The 13660-nt window shown below is 47.7% G+C and overlaps 1 protein-coding gene across 1 annotated transcript; it reads left to right on the forward strand.

The window, feature by feature from the left end:
• Positions 1-732: 732 nt before the first annotated feature.
• On the forward strand, positions 733-6865 carry LOC132481646 (uncharacterized protein CXorf49 homolog). Its single transcript, XM_060086485.1, has 6 exons — positions 733-2076; positions 2766-2922; positions 3452-3528; positions 4570-4605; positions 6382-6493; positions 6570-6865. Exons 1-6 carry the CDS (start codon positions 733-735, stop codon positions 6863-6865), a joined length of 2022 nt encoding a protein of 673 aa, XP_059942468.1.
• The last annotated feature ends 6795 nt before the right edge of the window (positions 6866-13660 follow it).

Genomic DNA, 13660 nt, shown 5'->3' on the forward strand with positions numbered 1-13660 from the left:
ACCCCAATCTGTCCACCAACCCCAGTCTGTCCGCCAAACCTGCCTGCCAATGACGTTTGCTGAGCCACATTTGATGGAGCAGTTGAGACAGAGACCTTACAGAACGAAAATACGATCCCTTTGCTCTCTGGCCGACCCCTGATCACTGACTGGGGGACTCCTGTGCCCATTCTCCTGTTGGGTCATAAGGCTTGCGGTGGAAGGGAGGCTGGCAAATGCTTTCGGCGCGTGCTAGGCATCCAGTGCCTCCATCTTGACATTTCATCCTCACCACCCCTGGAGCCCGGCGCCCTCACTCCCCGACCCCCTGTATAGATGGGAAACGGAGGCTCAGAGCTGTGACTCTAACCGGAAAGGGGAGGCAGGACAGGAGGAGGCGGGCCGAGAGTCTTGACAGAGGGAAGCACTCCCACCATCCCCTTCACCCAACTGCTCGGACCGCCCACGGGCTTGAGGGCAAAGCAGAGGCCCTCGACCCCATTGGTTAGGCCTCGAGGGGACAGGCGAACAAGGCGCCCGCTGGTTGGCGGGGGCCGGACCAATGAGGAGGCCGCGGCGCGGGTGTGGGAGGTGCGCTGAAAGTGGCGCGTCCTTTCGTTTGAGGCGAGCTCGTGCGGCGCCTGAGGTGGTTGACGCTGCCCTCTGAGCGCCGCCCGCCTCGTCCGCCGTGACCGCGACCGCGACTCGGGCCATCAACAGTCGCCCCGGTTCCGCGGCCGCCTGGGTCGCGACATGAGCTCCCCAGATGAGGTGTCTGTGTGGGGAACGGGTTTCGGCCCAGAGGGCGGGGAGCGGGCCGGCGTCCGCCCGGCCGGCCGCGCAGTTCCGCGGGGACCCGACCGCGGCGCCGAGCCCAGGAAGCCGCCGAGCGGCGGGGGCGGGAGCGGCTGCCGGGATCCCAAGGGCTTCCAGTCAGAGCGGGAGATGCTGGAAGCGGGAGGGCCGGTGCTGTGTGGCCGCGAAGGCCGACCTGGCTCCCCGGATGACGACACGAGGGACCTCCTGGACCTGTTCGAGGAGTCTGCGGCGGGCACCACGCAGCAGCTGTACGACCGGGACGTGCTGAACTTCTGCAGATACCCGTTGGAGGAGCCCTGCGCCTCCTTCGAAGTGTCCGCCGGCCTCGAGGCGGGTCCCGGCCGTCCAGGAGCGACCGCCCAGAGCTGTGGGGAAGCGCCGCCGGCTCTGGCCGGCCCTCTCCACCTCGGTGGGCCCGAAGCGGGCCGGGCCTGGAGGAAGCCTAAGAGAGCCACTAAGCGTAGGTTGAACGTGGCTGCGGATCGCCAGCGGTTCTCCTATGAAGGCCGGGCCCGGCAGCTATCCGACTCCGAGTCCTCAGATGAGTTCAGTGACACAAAGCGTAGGTTGAACGTGGCTGCGGATCGCCAGCGGTTCTCCTATGAAGCCCTGGGCCTGCTGCTATCCGACTCCGAGTGCTCAGATGAGTTCAGTGACACAGAGCTGATGACGGTGAGTACTTACTCCGGAGGAGGAGGCCAGGCCGAGCCCAGCAGACCCGAGGATCCCGGGGACACTCCCAGTCACTCGAATTTCCAAGTCAGGGAGAATTTCCTTCCCGTGACAGGCTCTTCCCTGTCCTCGGCTCTGCGAGGACTCTCTTCGGTTGTGGAAAGGCAGGGCGTGGGAGAGCAGGGCATCTCTTCCCCTAAGAAAATGCAGAGCGTGCTCTGGGGGAACGGGGGCAGCAAGCCCAGCTACCCGGGAGCTGCTGCTGCTGCTGCTACGGCAGGTGGCCTGCCGCAGGTCACTCCTAGGAAGAAGGGGACCCTGGAGAAGAAATCCCTCGGGGGAGCCTCCACACTTGCCCTGGGGAAAAACTTCCCTTCCTGGGGGCAGCGAATCTGGGCACCTCCGCTGGAACCGGCCACCTTCCCCCCAGTCTCTGGTATTCCGCTGCTTGGGAGATCCAAGAGGTATACCTTGGTCCCTTCTGGAACCAAACAGGCCAAGCACACCAGCGCTGGGAAGAAATCCGTGGTCACGTGGACAAGGGAGTCTGAGGCTGTGGCGGGAGAAGATAAGGACCCAAATAGAGACCCAGCCCCAAAGGGCCAAGTGAGTAGGCCAGGCTCCTCCTCTCTCCCCACTCTTCCCCGCCCCCACCGCACCCAGAGCACACGTCTTCACCCATGCTGCCTCTGTCCACCCCTCAGGGGTCGTCATTGGGTGCCCCTCGGTCACTGGGTCATTATGATGCCTGATCGGGCTCCTTTTACTAGGGACAAACAGTAAGGTAGCACTTCGGGTGTGCTGGGCCTGGTTCTCCACCCTTGGCCTGTTTCCAGCGTCCTCTGAGAGACTGGGGCTGGGATGGAAGGGAGGGTTGGTAGCTGAATTGGGTCGGGGGATCCCTTAAAAGCTTCCCCGAAAAGCCTCAGTATTTAGACTCACCAGCTTCCTGAATCCTATCTCCTAGGTGTTCCCCAGACCTTCCTTGCAGGGGCCCTGGGCTTACTCAGTGCCCCACTGTTGTCCCTAGATCACCTCTGCCTGCTGGCCTGGGGCTGACGGAGGGAGAAAGTGCTAATGAGATCAGCCTTTCAATTCCCTTCCCAATTCCCTGCCTCACCCCGGCCCAAATCACACAACACTCTCTCTCCCTCTCTCTCTCTCTCTCTCCCTCTCTCTCTCTCTCTCTCTCTCTCTCTCTCTCTCTCACTCTCTCTCTCTCTCTCTCTCTCACACACACACACACACACACACACACTTCCTTAGTCCAAATCGGTGAAAAATTTTTGTTTCAGCTGCCAGCTCACAAGCCAGGGACACCTTATCTGCGCATGCATCGTGGAAAAGCCAGCAGTGGCGAGGTCGACACCAGAGGCCCCCAAGATCCAGGAAACTCAGAGCCCTTGGCCCTGAACCAGGGAGAAGTCATGCCCAGGGGGCCTGCCCCCTCAGGTGAGTGTCGTGGGTTTGATAGGAGGGGAGGGGAGAGGGGTGGAGGGCAGAAACCTCTGGCTCTGTCTCTGTTGGGGGCACAGCCGTTCTCTCAGGCAGCTTCTCCCACAGGAGACGGGGTGCTGGCAGGGCTGGCCTTGAGCCACATCATCCTGTGTGTGGGGTTTGTGCGGCGCGGCTGATCGGTGGCAGTGCCACACACAGCTCCTCCGGGTGTAGCCTTACAGGGGAACAGCCTTTTCTGTTAAGTCCTTTTCGCCCACATTGCTCTCCCACGTGCTGGCTGTGGCTGCAGCCCTGGGAGGGGCGAATCCAGAGGCACATAGCTTGGGGACCACAATGGCGAAATGGCTGCCCCCGGGTAACAGCGGAGGCAGGCCCAGAGAGAAGGTTCGGGCTTCTGGGCAGAGCAGGGGCGGCTGGTCGCCAGCAGAGGGTGGTGCCGCCTCACCTCACGGTAGACCCCACTTGGCCCTTTCCACCTCACTGGGAGCCTGCGAAGCTGGATTGTGTGTCCTTTCCCTCTCAGGTGACTGGGAGCCACTTGACCATCCCCCAAGACCGGAAACGCCGCAGCAGCCACTGGGAATGCCGGGCTGTCCTTCGGTAATGCTTCCTCTGGCTCCTGGAAATGCAGGCCCAAACTCGAGGGTGGGATCTGGGTCCAAGTTCAGCTGACATATATGTGGCCCCCCCTCCCCTGACCCCATCACGTACCCCATGGAGGGAGCCCACCTGCTTTCCACTGAGGAGCGCTTGCCAGTCTAGCCACCCGGCTTTGGGGTGCAGGGCCCGGTGGAGAGGAGAAGGTGGAGGAGAGAGGAGGCCAGATTATACTAATCATTTCTCTTCCTCCTGTGTCTGCTGGCCTAGTGTCTCGTGCTACAGAGAGCAGTAGACGCCCTTAAGAAGAAACTTGGTATGAGGAACCAGGGACGGAGAGCGGTATCTTAGTTCAGAACCCGGGTGGGCACCTGGGGTGGGGGTGGGCTGCAGGTGCAGTCAGCCTCGCAGGGACCAACATCCCTGTGGGGAGGAGAACCTAGCAGGCCTGGCCCTGGAGCCGGCTGTGCATGTACAACTGGGCGTGTGTACAAGCAGCAAAGTACTGTCTGGACTGCATGCACACTTTGCCAACCAGACCCGTCCTAGGGAATCTCCTTCTGATAGGACTTTTAGAGATGCCTCGTTGATTTTCCCTTGAACTGCTGCTTGGTGTGGCTTCTAAGGTTCTTGTTGGATTGTTTGTTTGTGTGTGTGACGAGATCTGAATGGTTGTGGCACGGCCCACAGCATCAGAGCTGCTGGCACACTTTGTTTCCCTTTAGGAACCAGTTCCACATTCAATTCCGGTGGTGGGGAGTGATCTGGCCCAGAGCTCTTTGCATCGGGTCTGGAGGGGGTTTCAGGTTTCAGGGCTACGCGGTTCCTCACGGGGATAGGGGACGGGCTTCCATATCCCTCTCTCTGGAGTGCCTACTAATGCCTGTCCCTGTTGCAGACACCATGAAGGACATGGCTCTCACGATGCTGACACTTTGAAGTGAGTGTTACACACACCGTACCCCTTCCCACAGTCCTGGCTGTTGAGCAGGGCTGGGGGCTGGCCCTGGCTTGAGGCTCTTCCCTGACTCTGCTGTTTTACAGGTTGAGCCCATCGTCTTCCTGCAGGAGGGGCAGCTGGTACCTTTGGAGCCCGGGAGCTGTGGCCAAGCTCGTTCCCTCCTGTTCTGCCTCAGCTAGGGCTTCCTCTACCCTTGTTTTGCCCCCTCCCCAGTTTCACAGCAGTTTCCAAATAAAGTACCTCTCATATTATGTGTTCTGCCTTCTCTCTGGAGGGGTAGGGGTAGGGTTAGGGGGCCGGGGCGGGGCACTGCTCCACGTCAGAGCCTTTTCCAGAACAGTATCTGTCGCATCCTGTGGTGGGGACTCTGGACCAGCCTCTGCTACCATCCCTGCAGTCAAGTCAGCGGACTGCCCCAGGTCTGGGTCCTCTGTGTGCTCTCCCTGGCCACACCGACACATCCTCCCTTGCCCCCGAAGGCCCTCTTCTAATTCTCTCCAAACCACCCTCCTCCTTTGGGGTCTGGTGGTTCCCATTCATCTCTGCCATTCACCCCCCGCCCATCAGCAGGAACTCATGACCCCCTTCCAGAGCTCCACTCTGGAAGCATTCACATCCTCCCTGCCCTCACCAGCTGACCACCCTCCTCCAGCCTGGTCGTCTCTATACCCTTGAGTGGAAATTGGCCCGTCAGGTTCTATGGCAAGTGTGGTTCGTAGGTCTGTGTTCTTGCATGGTCCCTGTCAAATACTCTTCCACCAGCCCCATGACACATTTTCCTGGAAATTATATTTCTGTGTCCCAGCTCAATCTCCCAGACTGCCTCTTTAGGACACACGAGATTGAGTCTGAGCTCCATGTTCAATTTCCCCCTCACTGGAGGTTGGGGAGCACTTCCTTCCCTCAGCCGGGACCCAGGGCTGTACTAGCCTGAGACTCAGAGGGACAGATCTGTGTTTGAGTGCGGTGATTCTGCCTGGCGCCCTTCCCAAACGACCGGTGTTTTACTACACAAAAGGGGGTATGATGGTAGATAGGACATTCAAGGTTGGTGACTGTGTGCCCCTGTGTGTGAATAAAAGTAATCAGGGATAATCTCCCTTGAGGGAGAAAGATGTGATTCAGGGAGTAAAGAGAGTAGAGGCTGGTCCAGGTTCTGTAAGGCACTGAATGAGCAAAAGCAAGGGTCGGATCTGTTGTGTTCAAGGGTTGTCGTTAAATTCCCAAAGCATAGGCGGGGGAGGATGCAGAAGTCACCAAACCCCACGACAGGGTGTTGGGATGCTCGAAATGTTGGATTCGCTGGAGGAGGCTCTCGATCCTACTCTGTGATCCTATGATGTCTGACAGCTACTGTGGGTGTGGATGGAGTGAGATTGGGAAGAGTGGCTCCTCAGAGTAGCTCATCTTAGAATCAGGGGACCCATATATGAGACCACCCAACATGAGCTACCCGGGACAGGGGCAGGGTGGGCGCAGTGAGGATGGGAAGTAAGGAGTGACTGCGCCTGGACAATGGGGAGCACTTGAGTCCACCCTTCCCCCATATTCTCACAGTGACTCGCTTCCAGAGTCCATGGCATGAGCTCAGGTGGACAGACCACATGTGGGATGGGGCAGTCACAGACCTCAGGGTCAGAAAAGGACATTCGTGGGACTTAATCCACTCAAACCCCTCCCTGGAGGAGGTGGGCTTGATTGCTGCCCAGGCCTCTGGCTGGATTCCTAGGATGTACCCAGTGCCCCCCCACCAGTCCAGCCTGTACCAGGCTTATGTTCTAGCCCCTCTTGCTTCGGCACTGCTCCCCACTGAGCTGAGGCCATTACCAATGAGTGTGTGTGCACTTCGAGGAAACAGAGCCAGCGTAGACTTTGGACCTGCCTCTAACCTGTAGAGACAGTCATTCCAGGTCTTGTGTCCCTGCAGACACTCTGGAGAGTGTGAAGCTAAGTACAGGCTGGAGACCACCATCACAGGAACTCGCTTCCCAGTGCACACTATGGAGGGTATGGGACCAGCTCAGTGGTATGGCACCATCCCTTCCGGCCTGAAGCCCTCTGGCTCAGAGCCCATTCCCTCTAGCCTCTAACCACAGTGTGCACACTGGGGGAAAAGTGAAACCAGAAGAGAAATACTGCCCCAAGCCCTCAGGACCCGGCTATATCCCAGACCAATGTGGAGACTGCCATCACACCTGGGAGAAACCCAACTTCCTCAGGGCTCTTAACTCTGGCCCCTCAGGTCCCAACCCCACACCTGAAAGGGCAGTGAGGGCCATTGAGCAGAGAAGCAGCCCCAGCTCACACCTTATTCTGGCTCTAGCCCCTTCAACTCCAGACCTGTTTCCCACCCGGGCAGTGACTGCCACCACGCCCTAGGGGAAGATGCAGCCCATGCTCACTTCATATCTAGCTCTCCCTCCAGAGCCACTGGGCACATGCAGACTGAACAGGGATGGTCCCACACAAGAACACACCCTCAAGACTGGGATAGATAACTGTCTCACCTAATTTCATAGAGACAGAGAAAGTTTTAAAAAGATGAGTAGACAGGGGAACATGTTTCAAATTAAAGACAAGAAAAAATGCTGAAAAAAACCCTAAGGAAACTGATAAATAATTTAACTGATGAAGAGTTCATAGCAGTAGTAATATGAATGCTAACTGAACTGGGGCAAAGAATAGATGAACACAGTGAGAATTTTTAACAAAGAACTAGAAAATATAAAAAGGACAAGTCAGAGCCGAATAGCATAACTGAAATTACAAATACACTAGAGGGAATTAACAGCAGATTAGGTGACAGAGAAGAACACATAAGCAGTCTGGGAAGTAGAATAATGGAAATCACTCAATCATAAGTGCAAAAAACAATTTTTTTAATGAGAATAATTTAAGGGACCTGTGGGACAACATCAAGCATACTCACATTTGCATTATAGGGGTCCCAGAGGAGAAGAGAGAGAGAAAGGGGTTGAAAAATGTATTTGAGGAAATTATGGCTGAAAACTTCCCTAATCTGAAGAAAGAAACACAGAGGAAGCACAGAGAGTCCCAAACAAAATGAACCCATACACACCCACATCAAGACATATAATTAAAAGGGCAAAAGTTAAAGAGAGAATTCTAAAGGTAGCAAGAGAAAAACAAGAGTCACATACAAGGGAAGTCCCATAAGCCTATCAGCTAATTTTTCTGCATATACTTTGCATGTCAGAAGGGAGTGGCATGATAAGATTTAAAGTGCTGAGAGGGAAAACCCTACAACCTAGGATACTTTACCCAGCAAGGTTATCATTCAGAATTGAAGGAGAGATAAAGGCTTCTCAGACAAGCAAAATTTAAAAGAGCTCATCAATACTAAACCAACCTTACAAGAAGGGTTAAAAGGTCTTCTTGAAGTTAAAAAAAAAAAAAAAACACTGGCTACAACAGGAAATAAGAAATTAAAGGACGGGGAAAATATACTGGTGAAGCAATTATATCATAAAGGCTGGGTATTTACCAGTTAAATAAGCTAGTACAAAGGTTAAAAGACAAAAATTGTAAAATCAACGGTAACTACAATAAACAGTTAAATGATAGACATGAAGATGTGAAATATGACATCAAAAACACAAAATGCTGGGAGGTGAGTAAAAAATGTAGAGCTTTCAGAATATGTTTGAACTTAATGACTATCGGTTTCAATCAAATAGTTATAGGTCAACATAAATGAACTCCATGGATCAAAGACCTACTATAGATCTACCATAACTAGAGAGAAAGGAACACAAACATAACACTGAAGAAAATCATCAAACCACAAGAGAGACACTAAAAGAAGAAAGCATCCTCCTGACTTCAAACTGCAAGTTGCAGAACGATGGCCTCAGATACACATTAGTAAATGTTTTTAAATCCCAAATGAATCCTACCTAATATTTGATAACCTTTGGGTGTATGTTTCAATGTCTGAAAGACAGTTTTCACTAGATGTTAAAGTTGTGGGATAGCTTCTAACAGGACCCAATAGGTTTATACAACAAATTTATGACCTTGGATCTCCCCAGATTGGTTAGGAAGGTGTACAATTGGTTTCCTTTAGGCTCAATGTCACCTACAGGTAGCCTTGAAAACAGCCGCTGTCATCCTGCTTTCAATGTGGGCATGTAGGGTTCAATCAGTTTTCCAATGGTATGATTATTTGGCTGCAATATTTATTCCTTCACTTGGAATAGAAGATATCATTACTCATATAGAGGCTTTAACAAAATTCACCCAGCAAGCCTTAAATGATAGTAACCAAGCCGTGTGTTTGCTCAGTTCAGAAATTTCCATGATGAGAAAAGCAGTCCTACAGAATTGCATGGCCCTCAATATTCTAACAGCTTCCCAAGGGGGAGCTTATGCTGTAATACATAGTGAACGTTTTGTTTTTATACCTGATGAGTCTTCTAATGCAACCCCCGCTTATGATGCGTATGAAAAATTGGATTTCCACTCTGAATGATCGTCTTCCCAGTTTAAGGGAAATGCTAGGAAAATGGTATGGTTCAAGAGGATATTGGCTTAAATCTTTACTAATGATATTGTTGCTCCTATTTCCAACTTTGATTACAGTTTGTGTAACTTATAAAGTTTTAGTTTCTTGTTTTTTGCACTGTGTATCACCTGCTCCTACTAAGATAATGATATCTAAACAACTGGAAACTATTGATCACATCTATAGTTCTCTATAAGATAATGGACATGCACAATGCACATGCAAGGTAAAATTGGTGCAAGTCCTATTGGACAACTTGGAATTGGCCGTTAGTCCTTGCCAGACATCTTACTAGTACCACCCCCTAAAAGGAAAGAAAGAACCGGGCTATTAGGACCCAGCATCGAGGGACATGATGGACCCAAGGCATGTAAAGAACCACCCTAGCATTTGGGGACCAAATACTTGATCACCTAATGCTTTCTATTGAAAGATTAATGATCAAAAGTGGAATTAATGTAATAAAATTATTTTCAGGCAGGACAAGAAACATTTTAAACATAAAACTCTCTCTCTGCCCATTTGAGCCACTACCCCCTCCCCTTTAGTGTGATTTGTGCATCACATTATACATTAACTAGATCCCCTTAAAAGATACAGGAATGCCCACACACCAAAAAAAAAAAGAAAAGAAAAAAAAGAAAGAAAGAAAAGAAGGAAAGAAAGAAGAAAAAGAAATTTCCTCCTGGAATCAGCGAGGTAACTCCTTAAGAGATAACTTTCCTTTCTCAATCCTGTAATGCCTCATTAATACCCACTACTCACCTTGTTGGACTATGTAAACTATTAACATGCTACTTTGTCTCAAAAACTTATATCACGGTTTTACCTCCAATGGGTGGAACAGTCCTCAGAGTTTTCTGAAGATTGTCTCCCAGGTTATAGTCCTCAGGTTGGCTCAAATAAAAATTTCCATTTTTCTTCGATTGACTATTGATTAATTTTTTTGGACAACACAATGAAACCAAAAGATGGTTTTTTAAAAAGATAACAAATCACAAACCTTCGGCAGACAGACCAAGAAAAAAAAAAAGATTCCTAAGGAATCACTAAAATCAGGGCTGAAAAGGGAGACATCACCATTGAGTCTATTGAATTTAAAAAAACATAAGAAAATAGTATGAAAACTTTTATACCAACAAATTAGACACATATATGCAATGAAAACATTTGTAGAGAGACACAAACTTCAAAACAGACTCAATAATAGACAATCAATTAAATTAATAATTAAAAATATTCCCACAATGATGCTCCTGTCCAGATGGCATCACCGCTGAATGCTATCAAACATTTCAGATGGAAATAATAGCAACACTCCAGAAATTCTTCCAGAAAATAGAAGAGGAATGAACACTTTCAAAATAGCTCTAGTAGGCCAATATTACTGTAGTGTGAGCCTCTGACAGTTTTTTTTTTCTTAATTGTAATGCAAGTGCCTGACATTAAGCTTTTGATTGCTGAGGCACCACTTCAAAGACAGCTATATCAAAAAGAACAAATTGCCAGCTACACGACTAGGTAAAGAGCCAGGCCACCACACCCCTGAAGTTTCCTTTGTTTTAGAGATCTCTGATTGACTTAGATAACTGACCCTTTGGCTGCTTGTTTTTCCCTTCTTGTGCTTTAATTCCCATTCTGTGTTAAATTCATCAATAAAGAGTGAATCTGAGAAACCCTAGGCCCCTCACTCTTGACCCCGATACATACATAACCCCAGGTCCCAGCTCTCTTTCTCCACCCACAACCTTTCTGTGTGGTCCAAGGCATGCCATGTACCCTCCATGACTTATGAGTAATAAACTTCGTCCTTACAAAGTCTCCTAAAGGTTATTGCTGAGGTGCCTCTTGCAATTATAATAAGAACCACAAGGGCTAGTTCAACCACAACATTGGTTCTGAAAGGGGAAATATCTGTGGGGGCTCGCCTTGGAGTACAGATAAGTACCTCCAGGTATTTCTAGCTGACAGTATCACTATCGATTGGCTGAGACCAGCACAATTACCCTGATGCCCAAAACACACAAAGACATCCAAAATAAAGAAAATTGCATACCAATCTTTCTCATGAATATAGATGAAATAACCCTCAAGAAAATATTAACAAACTGAATTCAGAAACATATAAAAAGGATTATATACCATAACCAAGTGGGATTTATTCTAGAAATACAAGGTTGGTTTAACATCTAAAAATCAATTTATGTAATACACTATTTTAAAAGAAGAAAGCACTGAAACATTATCATATTAACTGACACAGAAAGAGCATGTGACAAAATTCCACCACCTTTCATGATAAAAACAATTAAAAAAACTAGGAATAGAAAGAAATTTCTTCAGCATCATAAAGGATATCTATGAAAAACCTACAGCTAACATCATATTTAGTAGTGAAAGACTGCATACCTTTTCCCTAAAGTCAGCAACAAAGACATGCTCACTACTTTTATTCATTATTGCACTGGAAGTTTGAGCCAGTTCAAACAGGGAAGAAGAAGAACTAAAAGTCATCCAGATAGGAAATAAAAAGGGAGGTTTTTTTTATTCTCAGATGACATGATTTCATATGCAGACAATCCTAAGGAATCCACAAAAACGGATCTAACGGTAGAACTAATAAAGAAGTTCAACAGATCACAGAATACAAGAGTAATATATAAAACAAATTTTATTGCCATATACATGTAGCAAATAATCCAAAAATGAAATTAAGGAACACTTAATTCTAGCTACAATAGCATCAAAAAGAATTAAATGCTTAGGCATATATTTAACAAACCAAATGTAATACTTATGCACTGAGAAACACAAATTGATGTTTGTTGAGAGAAATTAAAGATGATCTAAATAAATGGAAAGGCATTGCATGTTCATGGTTGTAAGACTCAATATTTATATGGTAATTCTCCCCAAATTGACATATAGATTCAATTCAATCTCTATCGAAATTTCAGCAGGCTTTCTTTGTAGAAACTCACAGGCTGATCCAGAAAATTCATATGGAAATGAAAAACAAAACAAAACAGAATATCCAAAACTACTTCAAAAAAGAACAAACTTGGAAGATTCCACCTTCTGATTTCAAAACTTACGATAAAAATAAAGGTAATCAAGTTAGTGTGATACCGACATAGAGATAGATCAATGGAACAGAATCGAGAGTTTAGAAATAACGAACTCTCCTTATATTTATGGTCAATGATTTTCAATTCAATGGGGAAAGGATAGTCTTTTCAACATATGGTGCTGGCACAACTGGATATCATGCAAAAATACAAACTTCGAACCTTACTTCACAGCACACACAAAACTTAATGCAGAATGGATCAGAGACTTAAAAGTAAAACCTACAACTATAAATCTGTTAAAAGAAACCCTAGGAGAAAAATATTTGTACGCATGAGCTAGGCGATGATTTCTTAGATACAACACCAAAAGCATGATCCATAAAAGAAAAACTTGATAAATTGGACTTTGGCAAAATTTAAAACATTTATGCTTCAGAAGGCACTATTCAGAAAATGAAAAGACAAGGTACAGACTGGGAGAAAATATTTGAAAGTCACAGATCTAACAAAGAACTTGTATGCAGAATAAAGAATAAGAATAATAAATAAATAAGAAAATGACCCCATTAAAAAGTTGGGTAAAAGATTTGTATAGACATTTAACCAAAGAAGGTTTAGAAATGGTTAATAAGCATATGAAAGGATGTTCACAGCCACTAGTCAGTAGGGAAATATAAATCAAAACCATAATGAGATACCATGTTGCAAAAACAATAGGATGGCTATAATCCAAAATACAGATAATAACAAATATTTGGATTTGGAGAAATTTGAATCCTCATACACTTCTGGTGATAATGTAAAATAGTTGAATCTTTTTGGAAAATATTCTGGTGTTTTCTTAAAAAGTTAAACATAGAGTTACCATATGATCCAGAATGTCCATTCCTAGGGATCTACCGAAGAGAACTGAAAACATATGTTCACACAAAAACTCATGAACTCAAAATGTATATGAATATGCTTAACAGCATTGAGTTTGGGAATATTATCCATAACATTCCCAAACTAAACACAACCCAAATGCCCATAAACTGATGAATGTATAAATAGAATGTGGTATACCCATACCATGGAATATTATTTGGCAATAAAAATAACCAAAGGGGCCTCCCTGGTGGCGCAAGTGGTTGAGAGTCCGCCTGCCGATGCAGGGGATACGGGTTCGTGCCCCGGTCTGGGAGGATCCCATATGCCGCGGAGCGGCTGGGCCCGTGAGCCATGGCCGCTGAGCCTGCGCGTCCGGAGCCTGCGCGTCCGGAGCCTGTGCTCCGCAACGGGGGAGGCCACAACAGTGAGAGGCCCGCATACCGCAAAAAAAAAAAAATAATAAAAAAAATAAAAATAAAAATAAATAACCAAAGTACTGATACATGCTACAACATGGGTGAACCTCGAAAACATTACATTAAGTGAAAGAAGCCAGACAACATGTACTATATATTGTGTGATTGCATTTATACAAAATTTCCTAAATAGGCAAATCATAGAGACAGAAAGTAGTTTATTACTTGCCTATAGGGCTAGGGGTGGGTTGGGGGGTTCGGGGTGTTGGGTAAGGGATACAAGGCGTCTTCT

The sequence above is a fragment of the Mesoplodon densirostris genome, chromosome X (genome assembly GCF_025265405.1).
Source record: "Mesoplodon densirostris isolate mMesDen1 chromosome X, mMesDen1 primary haplotype, whole genome shotgun sequence".
Lineage (NCBI taxonomy): Eukaryota > Metazoa > Chordata > Mammalia > Artiodactyla > Ziphiidae > Mesoplodon > Mesoplodon densirostris.

Coding starts and splice junctions, on each gene's coding strand:
- LOC132481646 (XM_060086485.1), top strand. CDS start 733: ATGAGCTCCCCAGATGAGGTGTCTGTGTGGGGAACGGGTTTCGGCCCA. Junction 2,077..2,765: donor ACCCAGCCCCAAAGGGCCAA/GTGAGTAGGCCA, acceptor TTTTTGTTTCAG/CTGCCAGCTCACAAGCCAGG. Junction 2,923..3,451: donor CAGGGGGCCTGCCCCCTCAG/GTGAGTGTCGTG, acceptor TTTCCCTCTCAG/GTGACTGGGAGCCACTTGAC.